Genomic DNA, 13,601 nt, shown 5'->3' with positions numbered 1-13,601 from the left:
CTCTCCAATATCAAGTAGACGTTGAAGGTCAGCTGGTATTGGTCTTCTTAGGTACTCATCGCCAAATAAATATATTATTCCTTCCACAAAATTTTGTACACATAACCGAGTTGTTGTTTCACCGAGCCGGAGGTATTCGTCGACCGCATCAGCCGCAGAACCATATGCCAAGACACGAATGGCTGCAGTACACTTTTGAAGGGGAGAGAGACTTTTCCTTCCGAGACCATCTTTCTTATCCCGAAAGTATTGAACTTCGTTGGATAGTCGATCAACAATGTGCATGAACAACGGCTTGTTCATTCTAAAACGTCGTCGGAAGAATTGTGCAGGATACGTTGGAGTTTCACTGAAATAATCATTCCATAATTGAATGTGCCCTTCTTCACGGTTTCTCTCGATATAAGCTCGCTTCTTTCTTTATTTCTTTGGTTCTTCTCGATGACCAATGGTTAAATTCTGTAAGGTTTGATCCATATATTGATCAAAGTACTGATCAAAATATTGGTTTCTTTGGTTCTTCTTGATGACCAATGGTTAAATTCTCTAAGGTTTGATCCATATATTGATCAAAGTACTGATCAAAATATTGGTCATCAACTGATTCTTCGAAGTTGTTTTGAGAAGAAGATGCCATATTTAAAAATCAAAGCGATTTGAATTTGGGTTTGGTAAGAAAAAGCGGTGATTTGGGAAGTGGCTTCTCTCTTTCCTTCTGTGAGGTGAGAAAGATTTGGAATTTGAAACAAATAGACAGAGAGAGTTTAAAACAAATAAAGAGAGATCTGAGGACAATACTCTTGGTACAAATTTGAAACAATTATATAGACTTGGCAACCATTGAGTCCGTGACTTTACAAACATACAAAAGACTACAAACCACAAGCATGTGACAGAAACGACAAACATACAACAACGTGAAGACAAGACTCCACAAACATACAACTGTCCGTGACACATCTGGTTCACTCCCACGACAAGAACGTGACAAGTCCACTCCCATTGCTCCTGAAATTAACAACAACAAGACTAAACGTAAGAACAGAACAACAAACAAGAACTTCATCATTACTTAAAGCGTGACAAGTACATGAAGAACAAACAACATAACAACAAACTAGAACAAACAACAAACTAGAGACTAGAAACTAGAACATAAGAACAAACAACAAACTAGAACAAAGACACTTAACCAGATGACCTTCTTCTTAAGTCTAAATGGAGAACAACTCGGCAATTAGCTTCTTCTTAAGCGTTTCTTCATACTCAGGCAGTGGCTCTATTTTTGCAAGTAGACGGTCAAGAAGACCTATCTTGGAGAGCTTTTCTCTTCTACACAAATCCTCTTGTTTCATGGTCCAAATCCGCTCACACTCCTTTTCCCTCTTCCCCTCTTCCATTGGCTTCTTACCACCGCGCTTGGCAGCCTTTACACCAGGGGGCCGAGCCGTTCCCTCAAACGCTTCACCACTCACATCGTCAGGTACGTGAGACGTTGAGGATTGAGCACCGTCCTCAACTTTTCTCTTTTTATTGTTTCTCTCCATAGATAGAACAGACCACTTTTGGTCATGCCGAAGCTCCTTCCATGCATGTTCCAGAGTAAATTTTTTTTTATAGTTGTTGAAGAAGATCACGTGAGCTTGTTTGACAATGTCATTCTCATTTTGGCCTGAAGTTTTCTCTCTGACTGCGGCTTCATACGCTCCGCAGAACTTGCAGACAAGATCATTGATCTTGTGCCACCGGTTCTTGCAGTGCAATGGCTCTCTTCTTTCACGGCCTGCAAGCTTTGGACTAGCAGCAAAGTAGTCTGATATTCTCTGCCAGAAGGCTACAGACTTTTGCTCGTTCCCAACAACAGCGTCTTTGCTGGTGTTTAACCAAGAGCTGATGAGGACCACATCATCTGTTGGCGTCCAAGCCCTCCGTTCTTTGCGCTCCAGTGGAGTCTCTTGCTCGAAGTTAGAACCTTCAGTGGCTTGCGTGCCATATAAAGGAATGGGAGAAAATTCTAAACCTATGTCACTATCTTGTTGACTTTGAAGAAGATCAACAAAATTTAAATTCAAATATGGATTGGAATCCATTTTTGAATATGTCTTAAGTACTAGACAAACTCAGACAAGCAAATAGAGAAGAAAGAAGTTTGATAGTAAGAGATAAAGGGAAGAGAAGAGAAGAAAGAAGTTTAATAGAGGAGATAAACGCATTCATCACTCACACAACCAAATGGACTTGACTTTTATCTAACTCATTAACCACACCGTAATTACGAAAGGGAAGAGAAGAAAGAAGTTTCTAGCAAACGATCACTTCTATTTATCACACAACCATATTCTACCTCTAATCAGGACATTAATTACACTTCAGCACACATTCATCACATAACCATAAGCTAGTTCACTAAGAAAAACATTAATTATCAACCATAAATCTTTCAATCAATTAAAAGAAGAAGACATTTACTTGTTTTGAGCTTCCTTCGTCTTGTACTCCTCTGTTTTCAGCTTCCTTCGTCTTGTACCCTCGATCCACGCATGTTACTATACAAACACACAAAACAAGCTCGTTTCTAAGAAGCTTTGTGTCGTTTGTGTCTATATTATTGTCACGGACTGAACCAAATGTGGAGTCTTGTCTTTTGTATGCTTGTGGAGTCTTGTCGTTTGTGTCACAGACTGAATGCGAAGAAGTCTATATTATTGTTTCATAATTTGTAACATGAGTATTCAAGTCTCTCTATTTCTCAACAAACTCTCTCTCAAACTCGCTCTCTATCTCTCTCAAACTCTCTCTCAAACTCGCTCTCTCTCTCTCTCTATTTCTCAACAAACCACTTCCCAAATCACAACCGATTTCTCAACAAACCAAATTTCTCAACAAAATTTCTCAACAAACCACTTCGATCATTGCCAAATATTTCTCAACTAACAAAATTCCAAATCTTTTTTCTTCTTCTTACCAAACCCAATTTCAAATCTCTTTTAGTTCATAAATATGACATCTTCTTCTCAAAAAAATTTCGAAGAATCAGTTGATGACCAATATTTTGATCAATATTTTGATCAAACCTTAGAGAATTTAACCATTGGTCATCAAGAAGAACCAAGGAAACCATAAACGACACAAAGCTTCTTCTTCGCCTGTGACACAAACGACACGACTCCACAAGTGACACAAAGCTTCTTCGTCTGTGACAAGGTCACTCCCTTTGCTCCTGCAATCAACAAGAACAAGCTACATAAGGATGGTCTAAACAAGCCTAACTAATCTATAAAGGGGGCAAGTACACACCTCTAGTCTTCATTTCGTTTTCATAAAGAGTCTTTTGTATGACCAAAGAGCCACTTTCATTCTCAAGGATCATAATAATCGATAAAAACTAGGGTTTCACACAGATCGTGATGAAGAGACAGATGGTAATTAAACAAAAATCAAGAAACTCTAACACGTCATCTAGGACTACTACTTCATCGGCGATCAGTAACATCCGTTACGTGGAGTGTCAAAAGAATCACGCTGCTAACATCGGAGGCTACGCCGTCGACGGTTGCCGTGAGTTTATGGCCTCTGGCAATGAAGGAACCGTTGAAGCTTTGAGATGCGCCGCTTGTGGTTGTCATCGGAATTTTCACCGGAAGGAAGTCGATACGGAGGTTGTTTGTGAGTACTCTCCACCTAACGCTTGATTTTTCGAGGATTTGATTCTCTGTATTTGGATTTATCGATTGATTTTCAAAGGAGAAGTGATATATATATATATATATATTTGTATATGATTATTGATGTGTATTGCATATTAAAAAATTGTATATAAATGGTTCTGTTTGTGATATTTAAAGTATTGTAGGATCGAAAGTAGATATGTTTTTGATTTGGAGAATGATATTTGATATATTTTGTTCGTTCATCGAGCTTATAGGATCACAATTCAGTATATCACAGGTAAGAAGCATATGATCAGAATATCACACGAGATATGGAATAATTTGTGAAGGGACGGAACTTAGTTTTATCAGTCTAAAAATCAAATACAAGTTCCAATACATATGTGTAGCCTTCTGATCCCTACTTTTTCTTTGAATATTGAACCTATGATTGAAGCTTAATGTGTGACTAAAAAGATTGTAGAAATGTGTATACAGTTTTTATTTTGACAAGGAAAATGTATAACATGCATTAGATATTTACATTCGACCACAAAAAGGAAAATATGAGACGTTTCTATTTAATTAAGTTTCAGAGAGAAGTTTAGAAGAAAAAAATGACAAGTTTCAAAGAATGTTAAAAAGCCATCTTACATGTAATAATTCTACAAAAGAAAAATATTGTTGTACTTTTAGCATTCATTCTGGAGTCGTACTATATGTAACCACGACCTAAAAGACTAAATGAGTTGAAAATATGAGAAAGTTGATGATAGTAGCTGGAGGAATAAGCCATTTAACTCGAAAGTAGTTGAATGACTTGAATCTATTCCATTTTTGTTGGCTTCTTGAATCTAATTACATTTATGATATAATACGTGTGTTTGAAAGCGTGAAGTTTCTTTGTAGAATAATGTACGCAACTTTTTAATATCACACACGGTCCACATATCTAATCATGTATTCTATCGTCTAGGTTAATGGGTTTTGTTTATTTATTAAACTCTATAGAATCAAAAGAAGAGGCAGAAGCAACTACAACAAAATATTAATGTAAATCTATGGCCATGGAAAAAAGATTTGGTTTGTGATTAAAATATTACGTAATGGCTGCTTTTTCCATTATCTAGCCACTCGAATTTGTTGGAAAAGACCACTGTAGTTTAATATGTATATTATCTGAAACGGAAAGAGCTTTATTTTTTAATATTCGAACCTTTAAAACTAGAGCCTATCGTGAATCTCAGAACTGTATACAGTTTTTTTAATATGTTGCAATTCAACTGATAAACTCATATCATATAAATAAAGAAAAATTTGGATTACCGGAGTATATATACTGGCATTATGTTACACGTATGTATTATATACGAAAGGTTTGTGTATTATGGTTATGGATCTCTCAACAAAGTAAGTACTTGACTCGTCTAGGTAATGTACTTCAGTAGCATATATGAAAGAATGACTATTAATCAAATAAAAGCTTAAGTAAATTAATTTGCCAAATGTCTTCTCTTTCTACTTTAACAGAGAGCTTGAAACGTGTGAAACTAAGGTTTCGAATGTTTTAATCCGCTCCGCAGTCAACAGTAACAAAAATCTTTACATATACCATATATCTATACGTTTTTATAATTGTTAGAATCGCACCGCAGTTGTACCGCTTGTCCCGTACCGCTAAATCCGTTGTTAGCATTTGGAGCGGGAGAAAATACACATTAGAAATTAAAGCTCTGGAGTGTGTCAAAGTATTTGAACATCTTTTCAATTAGGTGGCATGCAATTGTCATGGAGAGCTAAGTTGTGACTGGTGAAGGCCCATTATTGGCCAAATCAACCCGTCACTCAAAAACCAATATTAAAGCTAGTCAAAGTTGTTTTATTTGGGGTGAACAATAGGCATTTTTGGTTGATGATTGGCTCTTTCGTAAATGTGCAACGGTTAGAAGACCCACTCACTAATTAATATGATTATCTTTAAGGACTTTCTTTTTCTTTGTGTTGGTTGTTTGTTTTTGTTACTGATGGACTGATGTGGAGATCTCTAGTGCCCATTCAAAAGCTATTAGGTCGTTGATGACTTTTCTTTATATTTTTTGTTCATTAAAATAAGGGGTATCACTCAAGTTCTAACGTAACTCAACTTCAGTGACCAAGTTCTAACGTTAACTTAGGTACTAAACTTATAAAACAAAAGGTGGTCATGCTGAATGAAGTTAAAGATATATTGTGGAATGACAATCCAATTATTTTTAAAAAGAAAAAAACAATCCCTATTGAAGAATAAACAAAAGGCGCCAAAAATGACAAAACCAGTGGACCAAGACAACGAAAAGAAACCTTTGGCTTATATAACAATGGAGAGATGTGCGCTGCCAAAATGATTGAAGTGAAGGTGATCGTTCTATTGATACATGATCGAACCGATGGATTTGATTTCCAAAGGCCCGCACTTAAAAGATCACATGCTTACCCTTATGATCCTCCATTAACATTCTTTCTTCCTTTCTAAAAATCTCTATTCAGTTCATCAAAAATGCTCGAAGCATGCAGAGAATGATTTTCTTATAGATTGACGGGGTTGAAGATTTCTTACTCTGTTTTGACTTTACCAAAGAGAGGTTTGGACCACGCCTCCCTCTTCCTTTTCACTCTTACAATGAAGACTGTGTCACCCTCTCAAGCTTCCTTAGAGGTGGTGATGATGATGATGGAACGGTTCTGGTGGAGGCCACGGCTTACTTCCTACAGAACTCAGACTTGTAAACTTTTATCGCTTCCGGCAATCTTAAACGTTGGAACGGTTCTGGTGGAGGCCACGGCTTAGAACCTCCTAGGCTACCAAACTATCATCTTGATTCTTGACACAACATCATTCTAAACTCTCTAATTTGATGTTTATTCTTGATGCTTACTAAATAGAGGCCCATACGTTTAAATGGGGTTTAGTAACTGGGAGTATTTTGTTGTTGACAAAGTCAATGACGTTGATTTTGTGTACCATAATATAACCAACACGTTAGTTACCGACTATAACGATTTATCAGTGATTATGATTTATGACTTTGCTGATCAATTCAATTTGATATTGGGACAGGTTTTGTTCTATCAATTTCAGAAGTCTACATGAATATAGAAAAGGTCCCTTTGTTTATCGGAACAACTTCTACAAAACTAAAATCTATTCGAAATTGTGATATTGACAAGGTTTATTAGAGGTTAGTTATAAGATAGCTAAAAATTATTAAGTTCTACGTTCACTATATTACTATATTCTATTATAGTAAAATAAAAAAGTTTCATACTATGCTTATTAGTGATGGGCGTAACTTATATCAAAAGCTAATTCAAGAGTGGAAGATTGTTCATACACGTATATATTGTCCTTTTTTTTGAAATACAACTTACTTTCATTCATACTTAACTTGTTCGGTTACAATAAACTGAGGGAATTAGCCATCCTCTTAGAATAAAAACATAAACAACTCTAACAAAATAAGTTAAGATAGATAGTTCTTCGAGAGAAGATGACAGCGAAATCAGGACAAAGCTTGACTGCGTCGATATAGCTTTCACGTCAAAGTCGGGCAGCTGAGAAATAGTCACAAGCGACGTTGAGAGCCAGCTTTCACCTACGAGAAAAACATGAGTAATCTCGATTGCATCTTCAGGCCCCGTACAGAGCTCTCCACAAGATAGCAAACCGGTGAAGAAACTGATACTTGGTAGTGAAACCAAGAAAACATCTCCTTTCATAGAGAGGAGGGATGGTGATAAAGGACACTTCTAGCTAGAGAAGGATGGTGAAATCGAAACAAGGCCTAGTGAACCCACCAGTAAAATCATCCCAAAGGAGAAATATGACATTACACAATAAGAGAAATTCCCGGTGTACCCACCGGAAATATATGACGAACTAACCCAGCCATCGAAGACCAATAAAAGTCTGATCATACCTTCAATAACTCTGGGCTTTGGAAGAATTAAACTTAGGCTGTTAAGCTTTGTAGCCCATATGGGCCAGGCCCAATTAAACTGAGCCGACAACTCACTCCTCGCTGTTGGAGTGGAAAGAGACGCGCCGGATCCAGATCTGCACTGTACCTCGGTGCCGGAGGAGAGGACGCCGGATAAAATTCGCTTGGGATGAACCGTACAGTCGCTGGAGAGGATTCACGCCGGAGAAAGGAGCTTCACTTTGAGTGGTGGAGAGAATGAAGAGGTGCCAATGAAACTCGGATTTACTCTCGTGAAGCTTATAGATCTGGTGTCGTATGACTTGAAAGGAGCAAACCACAGTGGTATGTCGATCTCGGGTCTTCCCGGAGACAGAAAGAGGGAGTTCGTTGGTTGATAGTTGAGCTCCTTAGGCGGTTGATAGGCTTGGACAGAGTCGACAGCGTGACCTGTCCTGCGGCATCCAGAAGTGGGTTCGACGGGCAGAGTTTCCGTGAACCGACACAGAGTGGTGGTGAGAGAGCCCTCTCGACTCATCGCTGAAGCAGAGACCAAACAGAGAGAAAGAGTCACCGGGAAGACTACGAACGAAGACCACAACGCTCGTCTTCGTGTTGGAGACATACGAGATCTCCTTCTTCCGAAAATCAAAGAGAAACGTACTGGAACCTCAGTAAAGAAGCAAAACATGAGAACAAGGGTGAGGAAGACTAGCACCATCGGCAAAAGGGTCCAGCGCCGGCGAGAAACCGCTTTGCCGGCGCCAGAGAGCATGGTTCTGAAGTTGTCTCGGGGCTTGTGCCTGAGAGGCTAGGGCGAACTCCTTTACACGTATATATTATCCAAAGACTTATATATTGTCCAAACACTATGTGAATAGCTCCTCTCGAAATGTGGATGAGAAGCGATCCAGTGGAAACAATCCAAATCCAACATTTCAGATATACCACATCAATATGAGTCACTTGTACAATCTACATAGATAGAAAACTGTTTATGTGGGAAATCATATGATAGGTTTTCACCATGGACTCTGGTACCGTATTAATAATGAGCCTAATTTTGTACTAAAAAACTAGTTCAAGAGTGGAAGATTATCTATACATATATATTGCCCAAAGACCTATATCCACACGATGTGGAAAATATTAATACTACTAGTCTAATTCCTTTTCACGATTGTATGAGTCTCAAGAGGAAATACAATCAGCGGAAGTCTGGAAGGGTCTAACCAATAATCTTCTTGGAGCTCGCTATACCAACAGTTGGCCTATCAATGTAGTCCGTTTACAGAGCTACAATTTGTGAGGAACAGGATCACAGTTACACAAAAACTAGCAAGAAAGGGGTATGAAGAAGCCATGAGAAGATGGTTTGACACACGATGACACTCTTGATATTGATGTCATTTTGAGCTTCAAGTCTTTTACCATTCAATCCTTAGGAAAGCTGATAGACATCAACACAATAATGCATTCTTTGTAAAGAAAACTTTTTTTGTTGTAAATAAATTTCACTTTCATTCAAAAAAAAAATGTATATGAGACTCATGCTTAATTACATTAAATGTTGATTGGTCCATATTGTAGATTTGTAGGTAGTCTAATCTCTTTTCACGATTATATTATTAGACTCATGTTTAAATTACATTAAATGATGACTGGTCCATATTGTAGGTAAAATGATTTTAAAAATCTACAATCCAATTGTCATTAATGCACGTAGTCTAAAGTTTGATGAAAACTATTAAAATCTTTGTTTTCTCAATAAATAACACACCGATGAAGTTAAAAAAAAAACACAATTCGTTGACAAAAAAAAAAAAAAAAAACACAATTCTCATTTCTCACATTTGTTCATTTATTACAATCTAGTGAAAAAAACCAGTATTTCCAAGAAACATATAAACACATGGATCAAATATATTTGTTAATGATATAAAATTTCTTCAACGGTTCATGTAATAAAAGTTAACCATGAGTTAAACTTGACAAGTGACATAATTAGGACTATGTCATCAACAATAAAAATTGCTAGGTCGCATATTTCAATCCTGTGAAAATATTGCTTTGTTTAATAATAAAAAAGAAATAATTAAATACTAATTTTATAACTAAACAAAACTATTAAAACAGGAAAACTTAGTTTCTTGCACTATTTTTAACTTCAAATAATAAATTACACAATTGTAAGTTTTATTTTCATCGATCGACTTGACAACAAGCAAGCCATACAGTAAAATAAAACCTAATACTAAAATTCATAAAGGAGAATAATAATAAAAAGTAACCTATATAGTTTTTTTTTTCTCTCACGGAAGTTTTGGAATCTTTTGACCCGTAGCTTTTTCTCGGCCGTGACCATTTTATGATAAATACATCTCACCCAAACAAGGTTCGAACTAGGGTGCAGAGAGCAACCTCATTATGGATGATAGGACGACCACTAGACTACCTACACTTGGTAGATCTATAGTGTTGCTCCATGTTCCTAGAATACATCTTGACAGTTGTTATCAGTATTTTTACCCTGTAAAGACACATCAGTAAGATCTTCTTGATCGTCATCACACTGGACCATGCCTTGATCATCAAATAACCATTTTTCGATCAAAGACAACGAGCTATGATCATCAGTAGTTGCTTCCGTGTCAACGATTGGTTTGCTCTCACCTTTAAAAATACTTGTCTCCGTCATCAAATTTAACTTCTCATCAACTGATCCAGTTTCTGAGCTCGGTGAGAACAAAGCGTGTTGATCAAGAACGCCTCCTTCACCAGTGCTTGAGCTCCGGTTGTTGGAGTATGATGAAGTGTAAGGTACTGAAGAAGATGAGCTTGTCCAGTTCTGTAGTAACTTAGATATGTTATCTGTGCTTGAGGCATAAGTAGCGGTGGCAGAATGATGATGAGGTTTTGGCGAGCCGAGATCAGGAGATATCGATGAAGTTGGTTGGTCAAGTGATAAGGCTTGGAACAAGGCTTGTTTGGCCATGTTGATGTCTGTTTGAAGCTTTTTCTCCCATTTTCCCTTGTTGGCGATTCTTTTGCTGTTGGTACATACGTGGTTGTTGTTGTTACAAGACGACATCTCTGTCATATCGGTGTTGTCTTCGTTGGTGATACCATTTTGACGCTGCAGCTGGAGTTTCTTTTTCAGATGAGTGTTCCAATAGTTCTTGATATCGTTGTCGGTCCTCTGAGGTAGATATGATGCTATGGCTGCCCATCTAATTTTTAAAGACGATATCCAGTTAAATTAAGAAAAGTTTGTAAGGAAACATTAATCGACAAATAAATAGACATATTGGAGATGAAAATAAATATAATATTATGTTTCATAAACTTAGATCAGACCAGTTAAAAGTGAGTGGATTAATTCATGCTATAAGTTATATATACATTAACATGTGATTCATCGTATACATATAAGATTCTTTAACATATATCAAACTTGTACACAATTTATTTATATAAACGGAGAATATTTAAATGAATAATTTTCAAATACCTGTTACCCAAAAGAGCTTGGAGGTGGATGATCGTTTTCTCTTCATGCTGAGTGAAATTTCCTCGTTTAATCCCGGGACGAAGGTAATTAGTCCATCTAAGTCTGCAACTCTTGCTACATCTTAGCAAACCTGAAAACATATATACATGTACATGTTTTTAGTTAATGTGTAAGCTAATAAGGATGGTTTAGTATAAATAAGAAAAAAAATGAAGATAAAGACCGGTGTTTTTAGGAACAGATCTCCAGTTTCCAGGGCCATGTTGTTGGATATAAGAGACCAAGGTTATGTCTTCTTCTGGAGTCCATGGTCCTTTCTTCACCACTATCTTCTCGCAACAAGGTGGTCTACCCATATCCACGGATACGCTCTTGATCGTCTCCTCTGTTTCTTTTGTTCTTCCCTCTCTATTATATAAACAACTCAGGTATAGAGGGGTACAGTGTGTGTGTATAATTAAGCTATATAGTAACTAGTAAAACTCCAAGATTGTCTTCTTCGTTTTGAAAGAGTCTTCGTTTTGATCCTCTTTGTTGCTGTTTGCTTGTTACAAGGGAGGTTTCAGTAAAAAGTTTGGATGTTAGAGAGAAAGACAAGCGTCTAGGTCACATGGGTCGTTTTTTGGATCTATGTGCATTGAAATAAAGACACACCATACACATATTTAAACCCGATTGATCGCTAGCGCCTGAATTACAGTTTTTTAAAGCCGATGAATTACAATTTTTATTATTTGTTTTCTTACAAATTTTTTTTGTCTTTATCATCTGAACATATGAAAAAACCTTATATAACTTTTATTTTTAACGTAACCCCTAAAAGAAAACAAATATTGATAAAAGAAAACAAATAAATCCTCTACGTGGCTGCTGATCCCAAAAAGAAGCCTTTAAGGGAAAAGATTAAGACTTAAGAGTCAATAGAGACAGCGAAGAGCATTTACTCATTTTCTTTTCCTTCTCTAAAAAGTCATCCCTTACTCTTCTATCTATATCTCCATGACTCTATCTTCACGTACGTGGCACTACCATTTAAAGGGTTGGCACTGCAGTTACGAGTATAGTTTATACCGATTATATAGGTGAGATTAAGATAATGTTTAATTAGTGTTGAGAATCATTCCTTCTCTTCACTATTTTCATCCTGAAATTAGTAGCGTCTGGCTAGTCTGCAAACTATAGAACTTTATACAGACTCAGTTCATCAGACGACTTTTATACTAACCCAAAAGGAGTCGAAACGACAAATGCACAATATTTAACAAGTTGGGTTCCAAATCCAGATACCTAGGTTTCCCGTATCTTTTTTCGTATCTATTTCACCATCAAAGTTTAAAGATTACAAGTCAATCTTGGCATAATCGCAGCGGTTGCAGGTGCGGATGGTTGCAGTTTTAAGCGTTATTAAGCGACTTGTACGATAAATACATCTGTTAAAAATTGTTGCGTTTGGAGATAATTATAACTTGTTAATTACCAAATGCAGTAGTGATTGGAGCAAAAAGTGGAGTCATGGTCGTAGCTAAATTAACAATATTTACATTTTAAATAATTACAAAATTATTAAAAGCATATTATTATAATAAACATAAAATTTTATTTATAAAATTATATTATTATTTTTTTTAAAAAAAATATAGAAAATATTTTTCGTTTAAAGTATATAATATAAATTTTTAAAATAATATATATTTTTAGTATTTTTAGTATTTCAATTTTAGTTTAATTGAATATTTTTATCTTTAACTAGTTTACCCTCCGAGAACCGTATGTAACCGCAAACGCTAACTAGAATCAATTTGAAACGATTTATAGCGTTTTATGTAATTATTGCAAAACGTCGATAACCGTTACCGCCCGCAAAAAACTGTGTTCGCGGTAACGGAGGAACTAGTCATGCCCTACGACTCTAACTCATAAGAAGCTCGACAAGATCAATGAAATACTGGAATTATCCTCATTATATTAGAATCGAATTAGATACTCTTTTCACGTGTTTCTTTAATGAACTTGTGAGAATATAAACTCTTATTTCAAGATCAAGATTAGACGTGGTTAATATATATAAAAAATTGGACGAATCCAGTTATAACCAATTTTCTTTTAAGTTAGAAGCGTATAAAACTTAACAAAATCTAACGTTGTAACTCACTGGAAGCTCTTCATGAAGTAAGAGTTGGAAACGTTCTTAAAAACTCACGGGAAGCTCTTCATCACTTCATGATAAGCCAACCTCCAAGTGATCATTTTTCCTTTCTTCTTTGAATATAAAGACAATAAATCTTCACTTGTTAGTTATATTATTATAGCTCTTCTTTTTTATAGCTTTGCATGTTGATAAGGGTACGTATACTGTGTTTTCTTTTTTTGCTAAAAGGTAAATATCATATAAATGAAAAAAGATTTACAAGAAATGTAGATCTAAGTTTTGTTACACCTTGGCAAAAAAGTTAAAAAACAAGGATGTAACAAAGTTGAATATGA

At 36.1% G+C, this 13,601-nt stretch overlaps 3 protein-coding genes across 3 annotated transcripts; 1 reads left to right on the top strand and 2 right to left on the bottom strand.

The window, feature by feature from the left end:
• Nucleotides 1-1,214: 1,214 nt before the first annotated feature.
• Nucleotides 1,215-2,090, bottom strand: LOC106298147 (glutathione S-transferase T3-like). The gene has a single exon (XM_013734228.1). It carries the CDS (start codon nucleotides 2,088-2,090, stop codon nucleotides 1,215-1,217), a length of 876 nt encoding a protein of 291 aa, XP_013589682.1.
• Nucleotides 2,091-3,390: 1,300 nt separating this feature from the next.
• LOC106299381 (mini zinc finger protein 1-like) lies at nucleotides 3,391-3,898 on the top strand. The gene has a single exon (XM_013735480.1). The coding sequence runs from the start codon at nucleotides 3,408-3,410 to the stop codon at nucleotides 3,690-3,692; it is 285 nt and encodes a 94-aa protein (XP_013590934.1). The 5' UTR covers nucleotides 3,391-3,407; the 3' UTR covers nucleotides 3,693-3,898.
• A 5,980-nt stretch (nucleotides 3,899-9,878) lies between these two features.
• Nucleotides 9,879-11,763, bottom strand: LOC106296879 (myb-related protein 306-like). The gene is made up of 3 exons (XM_013733120.1): nucleotides 11,341-11,763; nucleotides 11,118-11,247; nucleotides 9,879-10,836 (listed from the first exon to the last, which is right to left on the bottom strand). Exons 1-3 carry the CDS (start codon nucleotides 11,471-11,473, stop codon nucleotides 10,098-10,100), a joined length of 1,002 nt encoding a protein of 333 aa, XP_013588574.1. The 5' UTR covers nucleotides 11,474-11,763; the 3' UTR covers nucleotides 9,879-10,097.
• Between the last annotated feature and the right edge of the window lie 1,838 nt (nucleotides 11,764-13,601).

The sequence above is a fragment of the Brassica oleracea genome, chromosome C6 (genome assembly GCF_000695525.1).
Source record: "Brassica oleracea var. oleracea cultivar TO1000 chromosome C6, BOL, whole genome shotgun sequence".
In the NCBI taxonomy this organism is placed as follows: Eukaryota; Viridiplantae; Streptophyta; class Magnoliopsida; order Brassicales; family Brassicaceae; genus Brassica; species Brassica oleracea.
This window is presented reverse-complemented; position numbering and strand designations above follow the sequence as displayed.

What these genes read in the sequence shown, in the direction of transcription:
- LOC106298147 (XM_013734228.1), bottom strand. Translation starts at nt 2,090, where the DNA reads ATGGATTCCAATCCATATTTGAATTTAAATTTTGTTGATCTTCTTCAA.
- LOC106299381 (XM_013735480.1), top strand. Translation starts at nt 3,408, where the DNA reads ATGAAGAGACAGATGGTAATTAAACAAAAATCAAGAAACTCTAACACG.
- LOC106296879 (XM_013733120.1), bottom strand. Translation starts at nt 11,473, where the DNA reads ATGGGTAGACCACCTTGTTGCGAGAAGATAGTGGTGAAGAAAGGACCA. An exon ending in ATCTGTTCCTAAAAACACCG is followed by an intron (nt 11,248 to 11,340) that starts GTCTTTATCTTC and finishes ATATGTTTTCAG; the next exon opens with GTTTGCTAAGATGTAGCAAG. An exon ending in CAAGCTCTTTTGGGTAACAG is followed by an intron (nt 10,837 to 11,117) that starts GTATTTGAAAAT and finishes TTTAAAAATTAG; the next exon opens with ATGGGCAGCCATAGCATCAT.